This window comes from Arvicanthis niloticus, chromosome 20, assembly GCF_011762505.2.
Source record: "Arvicanthis niloticus isolate mArvNil1 chromosome 20, mArvNil1.pat.X, whole genome shotgun sequence".
Taxonomy (NCBI): Eukaryota; Metazoa; Chordata; class Mammalia; order Rodentia; family Muridae; genus Arvicanthis; species Arvicanthis niloticus.
The window spans coordinates 25,670,937-25,684,794 of NC_047677.1; the positions used below are offsets into that span (position 1 = coordinate 25,670,937).

Genomic DNA, 13,858 nt, shown 5'->3' on the forward strand with positions numbered 1-13,858 from the left:
TACAAGACCATCCTCCCCTACACATACAGCTGGAGCCATGGGTCCCTCCCTATGTGCTCCCAGGCTAGTGGTTTAGACCCTGGGACCTCTGGTTGGTTGGTATTGTTGCTCTCCTAATGGGGCCACAAACCCTTTCAGCTCCTTCAGTCTTCTCTCTAACTTCTCCATTGGGAACCCTATGATCAGTTCAATGGGTAGCTGAGAGCATCCGCCTCTGTATATGTCAGACACTGGCAGATCCTCTCAGGAGACAGCTGTATCAGGCTCCTGTCAGCATGCACTTCCTGGCATCCACATCAGCTTTTGTCTTTGGTGACTGCACATGGGATGGATACCCAGGTGGAACAGTCTGCAGACGGCCTCTCCTTCAGTTTCTGTCCCACACTTTGTCTCCATATTTGTTCCCAAGAGTATTTTGTTACTTCTTCTAGGAAGGACCGAAGCATCCACACTTTGCTCTTTCTTCATGGGGTCTGTGAGTTGTATCTTGGGTATTGCGAGCTTGTGGGTGGAGAAAGAGGAACACTCCTCCATTGTTGGTGGAATTGCAAGCTGATACAACCACTCTAGGAATCAATCTGGTGGTTCCTCAGAAAATTGGACATAGCATTACCTGAGGACCCAGCTATACCATAACTGCTGGGCATATACTCAGAAGATGCTCCAACAACCCAGCTATACCACTCCTGGGCATATACCCAAAAGATGCTCCAACATATAACAAGGACACATGGCCCACTATGTTCATAGCAGCCTTATTTATAATAGCCAGAAGCTGGAAAGAATCCAGATGTCCTTCAACAGAGAAATGGATACAGGAAATGTGGTACGTTTACACACTGGAGTATTACTCAGCTATTAAAAACAACAAATTCATGAAATTCTTAGACAAATGGATGGAACTAGAAAATATCATCCTGAGTGAGGTAACCCAATCACAAAAGAACACACATGGTATGCACTCACTGATAAGTGGATATTGGGCCAAAAGCTCTAGCTGACTTCTTTTTGGTGTTTCTCTTGGCCCTTCCTGGGGCTCCAGCCAGCTACTCTGCCCTTGCCTGAGGTCACTGGAATGTTACATTCACCAATGTGCCAAGCAAATGCCTGCAAGGACAAATTGACAGGACGGTGAAGGTAGCAGCAACTCTGTAACTCTACTGTTTTCCCAGCATGTGTATCCGAGCCGTATCCAGAAACGACTCCTGCCATTGCTGGTCTCTATCTCTGGACACTCATCTCCACTTCTGATTTTTTATTTATTTATTTTTTGAGATGGGAAGTAGCCCAGGATGTCCTTGAACTCCCCATGTAGCCAAAAAGTAACCTTATGCTCTTCTGATCCTCCTGCTTCCACTTCCTGAATGCTGGGATTGCAGGCGTGTACCACCACGCCTGGTTAAGGCAGTGAAGGAGCTGAGCCTTGGGACTCGAGCATGTGAGGCAAACACTGAACGAACAGAGCTACATCCCTGGCCCTCACCTCTGTTTCTGAACCCATCGCATTACCACATGGGCCCTGGGCTTCCCTTGGCTATGAATCACCCTTGTCTTTCCCATCCAGCTCTTTGGTTCCCAGCATTCCTGCTGACAGCACCACAGGCTTTCCATGAACTCCGTCCCAGTCTGCCCAGCTAAGGGAGATGTCTTGGCTTTGTTAAAAATCAGCCCCTATCGGAGCCAGACGTTCTTCACAATTGAGGCTGCTGAGTTAGTGGAGATCTCTTCTCAGCTTTCCTGATTCCCTTTCGTCTTATCTCATGCTTGGCACCGGCTCTGCCCCATCTCTCTTCCCAAACCAAACATGTGGTTATGCATTCGTGTAGTCTCACTCCGGGGCCAGCCAGTGTTTTCTGGGCTGTTGTTCAGGCTGAATGTTCAGAGGAGTAGGGCAAAGGCCACTCTAATTGTAGTAGTTACATTAATAATCTTAACAGTAATTGATCAGAATAGTGAACCCAATGGTATGGGAAGTCACCAGACAGCACAGTACAAAGACTTCTCTATTTGGGTACATCCAGTGCTCCCTCAAAGGAGACTGCTGAAGACTACTGGGCTCAGGCATTATTGCCTCTGTGTTGTATTCCAGTTGAAACCTTGGGAGGTCACACTTGTTCAAGGATGACTTTGAAACTGGACAGCCAGGTCCCAGAGCTACATACTCTTTTAATTTTTTCCCCTTAAGAAAACCAACTGGCTTTTGGTTCTGAAACCAGACATTTATTTTTTCACTGACTAAAATCTTCAAGATGAACTGGATACTGCAATGGCTGCCCTTCTTTTCACTCCCAGTCTAGCACCCTAAATCCGCCCTCAATTTTAGTTGCTCAGTTCTCTTTCTTCAGCAAATCTGCCCCGGCTTAATTACATTTCCAATATCCCGCTTGCTACCCCAGGCCCAGTTGGGGAAGCAGCAGCAGAAGGCCACTCTGCCAGAGATCTCACATGGCTGATGGCTCTTTCTCCCTCAGAAGCACAGTGAATACTTTTTCTGTCCTGTGTTTGCTAGCCTGCCTGCGGAGAGACTGGAAGTCCCGCCTATTCCGTCCAGCTCATTGGCCACTAGCATCTTTATTGATCGAACAAGAACCAATTGGGGAACAGGACCTTCAGGGTTCACACGCAGATTCCTACACAGATTCCTGGTAAGAGCATCAGAACAACCCCCTACACCTGGCTTTCCCTTTTTTTTTAAAATCTGTGTTTGGTTGGTTCTAGTCTTACAATTGCTTCCTACTTGTTATATCTGAAGGGACAGGAGGCACTGTGTCTAGGGATCTCCGTGTGTGCTCTGGCTCTCGCTGCCTAGCATCAAAAGCCAGTTTCAAAGCACAGCCTCCCAACGCTCCCAATCTCTCCATGGTTTGGCCAGGATCCAAATAGCACTGTTCGCAGATGCAGATGTCCACAGGGAAGGCACACAGCCAGGACAATGGACAAATTGCCTTTAACTGTCTCATCACTGGGGAGAGGCACAGACTATCCAGGGTTGACACATGCGTGTTTCCTCCAAGATACAGCACAGCTTTCCTGAGGGCAAGCTCTGGGACTGGAAGACTAAGGTTTGCAGCTGGTACCATATCAACTCGTTCCTATTACCAAGCTGTAGTGTTGACATGTAAATGGCGTATAAATGTAAAATGGGCTAGTCTGCTATGTGCTTCATAGAACGTGAGATTCTGGCCTTGAGGCCCTGGGCACAATGACATGGATCAAATATGAGGGCCCAGAGGGCTTTGAGAGATGTATGTTAAGTAGGAAGTAATTTTCCTTCCTTCCTTTCTTCCTTCCTTCCTTCCTTCCTTCCTTCCTTACTTCCTTCCTTTTTTCCTTTCTTCTTGTTTTGTTTTGTTTTTTCCAAGACAGGGTTTCTGTGTAGCCCTGGCTGTCCTAGAACTTACTCTGTAGACCAGGCTGGCCTTGAACTCATAGAGATCAAAGGTGTGTGCCACCATGCCCAGCTAGGAAATAATACTTCAAACATTGGTTTCTTGAAATGTTCATGGGTACACAGTTGTCCTGTCATGAGAAGAAAAATCATGAATGGTTCTAACCCTTTTCCTTCCCTGCCTTTGGCTGGGGTCATAGTGTAATAATTACACTAGGTCCCTAATGTAGCAACTGAGGTTCCTAGTGTAATAACTGAGGTTCCTAGTGTAATAACTAAGGTTTCTAGTGTAATAACTAAGGTTCCCAGTGTAATAACTGATTTTCCTAGTGTAATAACTAAGGTTTCTAATGTAATAACTGAGGTTCCCAGTGTAGTAACTGATGTTCCTAGTGTAATAACTAAGGTTCCTAGTGTAATAACTAAGGTTCCTAGTGTAATAACTAAGGTTCCTAGTGTAATAACTCAGGCTCCTGTAATACCTAAGGTTGTTACTGTAATAACTAAGGTTCCTAGTACAATGACTAAGGTTCATACTGTAATAACTAACATTCTAGTGTAATAATTAAGTTTCCAGTGCAATAACTAGGGTTCCTACTATAGTAACTAAGATTTCTATTGTAATAACTATGGTTTCTAGTGTAATTACTAAGGTTCCTAATATAATAACTAAGGCACCTATTGTAATGTCTAAGGTTCCTAGTGTAACAACTAGAGTGCTACTGTAATAACTAAGGCCGTGCCTGTAATAAGTAAGGTTTCTACTGTAGTAACTAAGGTTCTTAGTGTAATAACTAAGGTTACTACTGTAGTAAGCAAGGTTCCTAGTGATAAAACTAAGGTTCCTCGTTCAGTATCTAAGATTCCTCCTGCAATAACTAAGGTTCCCAGTGTAATAACTCAGGTTCCCAGTGTAATAACTCAGCACATGACTGTGTAAACCTTACCTTGACTATGTGAAGCAGAGGGCACTCTTGGCCCCTTTCTACAGATGAAGAAGCGGCCACAAGTCAAGCAGAGAACTCTTCTCAATATCTCAGCTTGGAGGTGGCTACAGACTCTCCATTCATATCCTGAATTTTCAAAGATGGTGGTTCTATGGGTATGTGAGGAAAAACGACCACCCTTTCTTTAGTTTTGTTTTCATTTGCTCTCTAAGAGGTCACATGTGGCCTCACTTGGCAGATCCGTTGGCTTTGGTGCCTGAGATAAGCACACAGCTGTGACTTTCTGTAACCTTTTGCAGCTCCCTTGGGCAGGGTCTGAGTGGTACAGTGTGTAGAGCAGCCAGAGTGGGTGAGCTGCCCTTGGACCCACCACCCACTTCACACGGGACAGCGTGCGGGTATTCAAGGGAGGGGCTGATAGAAAAGTTGACGGTGCACTTTGGTGCTCCATTTGGGACCGTATTGTATAGATGATGCTAAATGAAGGTCCTATGACATGGTTGGCAGACTTTTTTTCACTGGGCAATCTGATACAGGACATCTGTCTCCATGGACACACTGGGGTTCCCTGTGTCCTTGGGGCTGGAGCGGGTCCTGCATTCAGAAGGCCTGTTAGGATTCGTGGGACTGAACTATACCCAATACTTCTTATTTTGGCAGGAAGAAAATGAGGGCCTCTTTTAAGGATGGTGACAATATTTTAGAACCATTTGTTGAGAATGGTCAATTATGAATGGCCTGTATTGCACACATTTTGTTATAAACGGCCTGGGTATTGTGATGAATAAATCTCAGATTGCACACATTTTATCATGATGAAGAAAGACACAGGTATACCTCCCCATAGGAGGAAAGATGTCTGCAGGGGCTGGAAGACGGCACTGGATCCCTTGAAACTTGAGTAACAGAAAGTTGTGAGCCTTTTGATATGGGTGCTGGGAACCAGACCCAGGTTCTGCAAGAGTAGCAAGTGCTCTTAACCATTGGCAAGAAAACTTATATGAGGATTTTATTCTTAAAAATGGTTCTTAAAGCTAGAATAATAGAAAACACACATGGTGATGTGTGTTTTAATCCCAACCCTGGAGGCAGATCTCAGTGAACTCAAGGCTAGCTTGGTCTAAGTAGTGAGTTCCAAGCCAACCAGCGATACATAGTGAGACAATTCTCCACCCTCCAAGTTCTTTATGAGGTCTGAGGTCAGCTTACATAGTGCTTGCCCAGTATGCACGAAGCTCTGGGTTTGAACAGTAGCACCACATAAGGCAGGAATGATAGTGCATGCCTATACTCCTACCCAGCACCCAGAGGTGGAGGCAGGGGGATCAGAAGTTCAAGGTCATCTTCAACTATATAACAAATGCAAAGCCAGCCCCGGCTGTATGAGATACTACCTCACAAAGTCCAAAAGAGATGGGAGGGGGTATAATTCTGTGGGAGACTCCTTAATGTTGTCCAAAGGAGGGCAGGCCTTTCAGAACCTCAGGTAAACTAACGCACACAGTAATTTCTCAAGGGCAGCTGGGACCACATCTCCTCTAAACGTATATTGGGGATAGAATGCCACAGGCTCCAGGGTGACAGTTTCGGGATGATCCAGTTGCCTCCTCAATGTTTCTAGGTAACTATCTCAGCACCTCATGGTATCCAAGTCCTCCCAATGTTCATGGGTTGGGATGTAGGGCAGGAAGATAAGAAACCCTGAATAGGGTGAGGGGAAGGAGAGGAAGGCCGAAAGAGGCTTCTGGCCTGTGCTGCTGGCTGAGGGTGCTAGGTGGGTATCTGAGCCTCTTTGTTTTGTGATTAAGCTAATTTGTTTCTGTGGGGATCATTTGTGGCAGACCATTCAAGCCCAGCCCAGAAGTTATGCTGACTATATCCAGTCCCCGGTGCAAATGGCATAGTGATAGCTGTATTGGAGGGGGAGCCACCAGTTATTTTGTAAGCTAGGACATTGAAGGATAGGGTGGAAGTGATTTAATTTGCTAAAGTCTGGACTGGGCCAGATTCGGAGACTGGAGATTGAGAGGCAGAGAGGTCCCACCCGTTCATCTTGTACCTCACCTCTGTTGGTCCTTCTCTGAAGTCACTGTCCTCAGGTAGGGTTCAGCTCTCTTCCATTTATTCACAGCTATGCCTCAAGCTGCTAGGTCCCCAAACACCCCCAGATTAATCTCCCTGTGTCCCAAAATAAGCTTCCCTTTCTCCCCGGAAAACACCTGTATCATCCAGAAGCATCTTAGGAGACAACAGGGCTTGCCATTCACTGCATCCAGAATGCCCTCAGATGCCCATGAGTTAAAGAATTATAATTTGGAATGTGGTATGGGGAAGAGGTTGGACCTTTAAGAGGCGGGTGCAGTGGGAGGTCTTTAAGTCATTGAGAGTGCACGGTGGGCTCCAGCCCCTTCCTCTTCCTGCATTTTCTTGCTCTGGCCATGATGTAATGGTTTGGCCCATAGACTAAAATGTCCCAAACTATGAACTGAAATAGACCTTTTCACTTGATAAGCTGATTACCTTGGTAAATGTGGTAGTTTCAAAGCTTGGTCCAGGGAGTGGCACTATTAGGAGTTGTGACCTTGTTGAAGTAGGCGTGACCTTGTTGAAGGAAGTGTGTCATTGTTGTGGTGGGCTTTGAGAGCTTCCTCCTAGCTGCCTGAGGATGCCAGTCTTCTGGAGGTCTTCAGATGAAGATGGAGAACTCTCAGCTCCTCTTGCACCATGCCTTCCTGGATGCTGCCCTGCTCCTACCTTGATGATGATGGACTGAACCTCTGAACCTGTAAGCCAGCCCCAATTAAATGTTGTCCTTATAAGAGTTGCCTTGGTCATGGTATCTGCTCACAGCAGTAAACCCTAACTAAGACAGCAAGTGTTCTCATAACAGAAAACTGATGTACATCAAAGGTTATTCCGACATGAAACACAGCTGTAGCTTGAAGGGACTCAGTTACACTCCTCAGCTGAAAGGGTTCCAGTCCCCTTCTCATCTGCACAGTGAGCTTTTGTTGAAGACAGAAGGAAGCCGTAAGTTGTATATTGGCATGGGAAAAGGACAATCAGTCCTTTAACTGACTTTTAAATCCATACCAAGACTTTTGATGACGATGCCTGTGGGCTACTACACCTTTCATTCCCAAAACAAAGTGACACCCCCCAATAAGTGACTTGTCCAAGGACAGAGTGTGACAGAGCTGGGACTTGTCACCAGGCTCTCTGTTAGTGGGTTGATGCTCCTGTCCCCACCCCATAATACCTGAGTGTCTCAGATGCTACACTTGCATTTGGTGCCTCCAAGCAGGGTCAGCAGACCCATCATCCTGGGACCATAAATACATAAATTGGGCCCTGACAGCTACACTCATCCATACTCCTCTTGGGCTGCTGGCCCCTGGGAATGGGCAGGGAAAGCCTCACGATGAAAGGCATGTCTTTCTTATTGCTGTAAATGCTTTTTCTTCTGTTCGTTTTTATGACTAGATTGATGCTAGGAACAAAAGGAAAAATGACCACTACAGAATTTATGGCATGTTCATTCATTATTTTAAGATTTATTTTATGCATATGAGTGCTTTATCTGCATGTACACCTGCAGGCCAGAAGAGGGCACCAGAACTCATTACAGACAGTTGTGAGACACCATGTGGTTGCTGGGAATTGAACTCAGGTCCTCTGCAAGAGCAGCCAGTGCTCTTAACCACTGAGCCATCTCTCCAGCCCCTGTATGTTTGTTTATAATGAAATAAGTTCAGTAAGATACCAGGAGAAGGGTTTCACATCCTAGTTCGTGAACCCTACTCAGAACATCAGGTTGTCAGCTCTCAGATGAGAACGGCGGCAGAACCGGTCATTGGAAGATTGTCTGTGGCCACAAGGAGAGCAAGAGGGTCAATGACAGCAAGAGGCTGTGTGGCTGCACCAGAGGCAGAACAGAATGCAGCCATCCACTCACACATGCCATGCATGTACTCATGAGCACACAAGCACGTGCCATGACCACTCACACTGGGCAGATGTCCTGTACCATTTAGCCATGAGACAGGACACAGTCCAAGTACTGGCACAAAGACAGCACTTGTAGGACCCACTAGGAAGTAGAGGGTGGTGGTTAGACCCAAGGACTAGAGTATCCAGGAGAGATGGAGACTTGACAAGAGGCAAAGTTCAAGCCCAAATATAGTGGAAGCAGGTGACAGAGCCGTTCTGTATTCTCAGGAAGAAGCTGATTCACAATGTCAGCAAGGCAGCAAGGGCAGCACCGTGCCTCTATCTTAGGGATACCTAAGGAGTCTGTCCTCATGTAGTGACAAGGACACAGCTCAAAGGATCCTGAAGGACTTTTTAAAAAATGATTTATGTATTTTATATGCATTGGTTTGGGTTTTTTTTTTTTTTTCTTTTTTGCAGCATGTATGTCTGTGTGAGGGCGTTGGATCCTCTAGAACTGGAGTTATAGACAGTTGTAGGCTGTTATGCTGGTCCTGGGAATTGAACCTGGGTCCTCTGGAAGAGCAGCCAACACTCTTAACCACTGAGTCATCTTTCCAGCAATCCTGAAGATCTTAAGACACTGGAAGTTGCAAGCTTTGCCTCATCCTTTTGAGGTAAGGCATGGTTCCACTATTTCTTAAGAACGTGAAGTTCTTTCCACCCCTAATGGTAGGAAAGACTGTCACTGTCATAGGCCACCTGGGTGCCCTTTGATCTTTCGAGTTGGATGAGCAGTTGACCCATGCCACCAGCATGGCCACTTTCTCCAGCTCCATATACTAAGAGCCCCAAAGGACCAGAGATTGCCCCACACTGTCCCTTTCTGAACCTTGAGGGTTTGCGCTGGATGGCTAAACCTTCATGGCTACCTCTGCCTGCCCATCCACCCACCTGAGCTGCTTTGTTGTTGCAGGCCCCCGAGCAAGGCTGCAGAAAGGGCCCTGGTATTGTATTTTCCAATCAGTAATAGACCCACTGAACCTCTTCAGCATCCTGCGCTTCCGTGACCTGGCTCTGTCTCATCTCCAACATGGTCCTTGTGTATCCTGGTGTGTGTGTGGTGTGAGAATCATCCCTATTGTTATTAATAATCTTATTAATTGTACTTCTTAATTAGGGTACAGTTTTCAGTCCCTGCAAAGAATACTGTCTCTTTTTCCTACAAAATAAATAAAGTCAACTTGCAGTTCACACAACCTTGTCAATGTCCTGAGAAATCCCAAAGGTCCATTCTGGGGAAGGTCTGTCCTCAGAGCCAGGAGATGGAGGCCTTCCCCCCCACTCCCAACCCCCCACCCCCACCCTGCCACAGGGAAGAAGGAAAGAAACTCCCAGCTCAGCCCCTCCCACCCCACATGCGGTGCAGAGAAGGGAATATGGCCCCCGATCCAGAGCTTGGAGAGAAGATAACACACTCCTGAGCCTGCCCGCAACATCCTATCCCCTGTCCCCATCAAGTATGAAGAGCTGGTGTCTCTTTGTCCCCCACACACTTGTTCTTGGATTGTCACAATCGAGAGCAGAGGCCTGAGTGAGGGAAGGATCACCTATGCTTGGGACCCGGCAGCTGAACAGGTGGATAACAAACCCCAACACAGGGGGAGCGCCCCAACTGTCTTCCTCCACACCAGTGCCAGACCCACTTCCATGTTATACATCCGGTGTCTTGGTACTCACACCAGCTCCATCCTGGGCTCTCACAGTGACAGATGCAGCAATTCCAGAAAGTCAGTGTGTCAACCCCCACTGCAGCAGTTCCAAGGCTAGCCAGGGAGGGAAAAGCTTCTGCTTGGGGGAAACCTATCTGCTCAGTCAAGAGTTCCCCCATTCCCCCACAAATGTTGGGGCTTACAAGAAGAGATTTTCAAATAAACTGTTCTTAAGAAGGAACACTGGTTGCTCTTGGCAGAGGGATCTTTAAATTTTTTTCCTTATAGACTCGGAGATCTAAATAGAGGCACCTTGAACTTTTGACTTCTAATCTTTGATTTCCTGAATGCTGGGATATAGGCATGTGGTGCAGGGCCCAGAACCCAGGGCTTCATACACAATAGACAAACTGCACATGCTGAGCAGGCCCAGGGCCTAAGGCAGCTTCTGAGAGTCATTCCACATGAAGTTCACACAGAACACGTGGGACCCTGGGGGCTCTGCATGACTCCAACCCTCCTAGGGGAAGTTCTTCCTAGACTATCCTTTTCCCTGCTGGTTTCAGCCTCCCCTGATCGTCAAACCCAACTGCTTCTGAGTAGCTTTACAGAAACAAAGTTCAAAACAGCACCAAGCTATAAATAACCTTTAAAACCCAAATAAGATACCTGCCCATCCTGAGTTCAGCACATCTCTCCCCAAAGTCCTAAAGCAGACACTTTTTAGACACTAGCTGTAACCATGGCAACCTGAGGGTTGACCTCTGTCAACTAAGAGGGAAATGGCAGGCTATGTCCTAATGTGACTTCCCCTTGCAGAGCACTCTGAAGTTCTAAGCTTGTCTTAGAGGCCTGGCTAGAGACAGCAGGCCCTTGAGCCCTCTTTCTCTTTCTGGAGCTGAAGCTGAGCCCACTGGTTAGGCCTCAAAAAGCCTTCAAAAGCCAGCATGCTCCCCAGGAGTGGGCAAGATGGGGCCTTTCACCTGTAGTCATAGGAAGGTGACCCATGCCATCTCTAAATATCCTGCCTGCCAGCTGGAGCCTGTGGATGGATCAGAGGAGGTAACCATGACAACCTAAGATGCTCATCGATGGTTCAGAGACCATTATTCCTTTCCAGCTCTGGTCAGGGCAAAGTGTCATTGTCCTTGAATAAACAACCTCTTCACATAATCCTAAAAAGTGTAATTTAAGGCTCCTTGTTTAGATGTGTGATACAGAAAAACAAAACCAAAAAAAAAAAAAAAAAAAAAAAAAAAAAAAAAAAACCTCAAACCCCCCAAATCATGGTGAGTGTGAAATAATGGAGATAGGAAGTTTTTCTGCACCAGTGTGTGCATGTATGTGGTGTGTGTGCATGTGTGTGGTGTGCGTGTGTGTATGTGGTGTGCATGTGTGTGTGTGAGAGAGAGGAGTGTGTTTATGGGGGAATGTGTTTATTATGCTTTTCTGTCCCTCTCTGTGCTGCACATATATGTATGTCTTATTTCCCCTTATATTTATAGTGCTGGGAATCACACCTAGGGCCCTGGGCATGAGAGACAAGGGCTTTACCACTGAGCCACACAAACCCCCCTCCCCCGGCCCCCAGCCTTGTCTGTTTTACCTGCACCTTGTGTGTCTTGCTCTACACAGGCTGATACTCAGGAGTGACAAGAACAGCTAATCAAACCATTTTCTATCAGCTAGCAAACAACTATTGTTCCCTGAGGAGCTTCAGATGCCCCCTTCCCCACTCTAGGCTGTCCTCCTCTTTCCAAGGGCTCATCCAGGTCCAGGCTTGTCTGACTCAGAGTGGAAGAGGTTAACACTTAATACAGTAGGAGGTCTGAGTGACTGGAGGGGGCCTAAGCCCCTTCTGGTTGTTAAATACTTGGACGCTGGCCCACACAGCCTACAGGCCTTTATGTGCTCTGTGTATAGTTTATGTGACCGTGTGAGAAAGAGCCAGGGAGGTGTGTCCACATATAGGAACCTCGGGACACGGCAGGTCATAAGGTGTCCCCGCCTTATGACCAGTACCCCTACAGAGACAGGGTGCTGCTGATCTCAGAAGCGCCCCAAGGCCTTAGCTGTAGCTGCGCTGGGGAATCTAGCTGGCAGGGGGCCTACCGCTACAGCCAGGGGCTCCGCTCTCACCGTGCCCCATTTTGACTCTCTGTCAGGGCTGTGTCTCACTGCCAGGCTAGGTGTGAGGGAAGCAGGGCCAGCCTTTCATGAGAAGGGGTTCCAAGGGTCCCGGACATCCCCCACTACGTGACCCAGAAGGTACCCCGCTCCTCCAGGAGGCTGATGGAGCGGTTGGTGAGTGAGGCAGCATCCCTGGCCAACTTGTATCCGAAGAGGCGCATGGCCGGGGCGCAGGCAGCCTGTACCACCTGCGCGAGCTTGAAGGGCATGCTGAAGCGCCACTTCTCAAACTGCTCCGAGGAGTTCTTCTGAGTGGAGTAGAGGTCGCTGCTGTCCCGTGTCGCCTGCGTGTTCTTCTGGATCCAGTCCTCCACCTGCGGGGTCAAGGGGATGCCTGCGAAGCCGTACATCTCTCGTGCCTTCTGGAGTGGCCTGCGTGCCACATCCTCGTAGCGCACCAGCATGTAGCGACCGCGCAGCCAGGCTGGCTGCCGCAGACCCAGCTCTGCAGACAGGCGGATGCTCTCACAGTTGCCCCGCAACCGCTGCACCTCATCCTTGCTCAGCTGGTCCTGCCCCTCGGACAGCCACTTCTTCCAGCTCTCATATTTGGCTGTGAAGGCCACTATACGTGAAGCCAGGACGGCCCGGGGGTCACGCACCAACTGGATGACTCGCAGGTCCAGCCTTGGGTCCTCAGCCAGCGGCTGCAGGAACTCCAGCTGACGGATGCGCACGGCCTTGAGGGCCATGTGGTCCTTGCGGCGGCAGGCCTCGGCCGCCAACGTCACGTTGAGTGGCCCGCAGCGACGGTTCCTGCAGTGGTACCTCTCGAAGACCTTCTTGACGAAGGGTGTGCACACCGGATCCTCGCAGAGCGAGCGGCTGGATCCCCGGCGGAACAAGAACTGAGTCAAGTGGTCCTCGGGCGGAGGGGTGATGAAGGGCTCCAACACGTACAGGTCACACAGCAACAGTTGCTTGAGGACATCGCGGTAGACCAACGCCGAGCCTGCCGCGTTGGCGCCTCCCTGCTGGAAGGACACGGTGCGCTCGATGTGCCACAGTGGTTCGAAGAGGTAGAAGATATTGCTCTGCTGGTTGAAGAACTCACCTACGAACGAGGAGCCCGTGCGGGTGGTGGCCATGAGAAGCACGTGCCTCCGGGTCCCTGCTCCAGCCTGCTGGGATGGCTTCCCTGCCACAGCCTCCTGGTCCTGGGCCTCCATTGCTGGCTCCATGCCCAGCTGCAGGCTCAGGTTGTGCAGGCGGCTCCGCAGATGGGAGAAGGTGGAGTCCAACTCACTCAGGGACAGGAGAGATGCATTTTCAGATAAGAGCAGGGCTGGGTCGGTGCTGTTGGCATCTGCTACAAATTGAGGGATCTGCTTCAGCTTGTCGGAGACCCTGGTGGGAGGGGTGTTAAAAAGGACAAGGTCTGTGACTGATTTGGGAGGCCATCTCCCGTACTAGGCTAAGCAGTCTTAGCTGGGTCTCTCCAGAGCAGGCCTAGAGTTCGAGTGTGGTTTCTTTGGTACAAACCCAGGAGTGATTCAGTGGGAGAAGCTAAGCAACTCGTGATGGCTACACATAGGCTCAGTTTCACGAAAGCACTCAGGCGCTTTACCCTCAGACAGGTCTGGCTCGTCTGGTGCAGTCACTAGCAGCTTTCAAGACTTACAAGATGTGCAGCCCATAGGAACTGATTCATTGGCCGTCCTTAACCTACCCTCCTTGGCTGAGGATGTTAC

The 13,858-nt window shown here is 48.5% G+C and overlaps 1 protein-coding gene and 1 long non-coding RNA gene across 4 annotated transcripts in view; one reads left to right on the forward strand and one right to left on the reverse strand.

Annotated features, from left to right (window-relative positions):
• Positions 1 to 2,250: 2,250 nt before the first annotated feature.
• On the forward strand, positions 2,251 to 9,614 carry LOC143435301 (uncharacterized). Its single transcript, XR_013105473.1, has 3 exons — positions 2,251 to 2,645; positions 2,753 to 7,120; positions 8,746 to 9,614. It is a non-coding gene; the product is annotated as an uncharacterized LOC143435301 (long non-coding RNA).
• A 27-nt stretch (positions 9,615 to 9,641) lies between these two features.
• Positions 9,642 to 13,858, reverse strand: part of Chst3 (carbohydrate sulfotransferase 3) — a 36,743-nt gene continuing 32,526 nt past the window's right edge. For all 3 annotated transcript variants that reach the window (XM_076917132.1, XM_034523705.2, XM_076917133.1), the window contains exon 3: positions 9,642 to 13,514. In XM_076917132.1, coding sequence (XP_076773247.1) covers positions 12,230 to 13,514 — 1,285 coding nt within the window. In that variant the 3' untranslated portion in view covers positions 9,642 to 12,229. The remainder of the gene's footprint in view (positions 13,515 to 13,858) is intronic.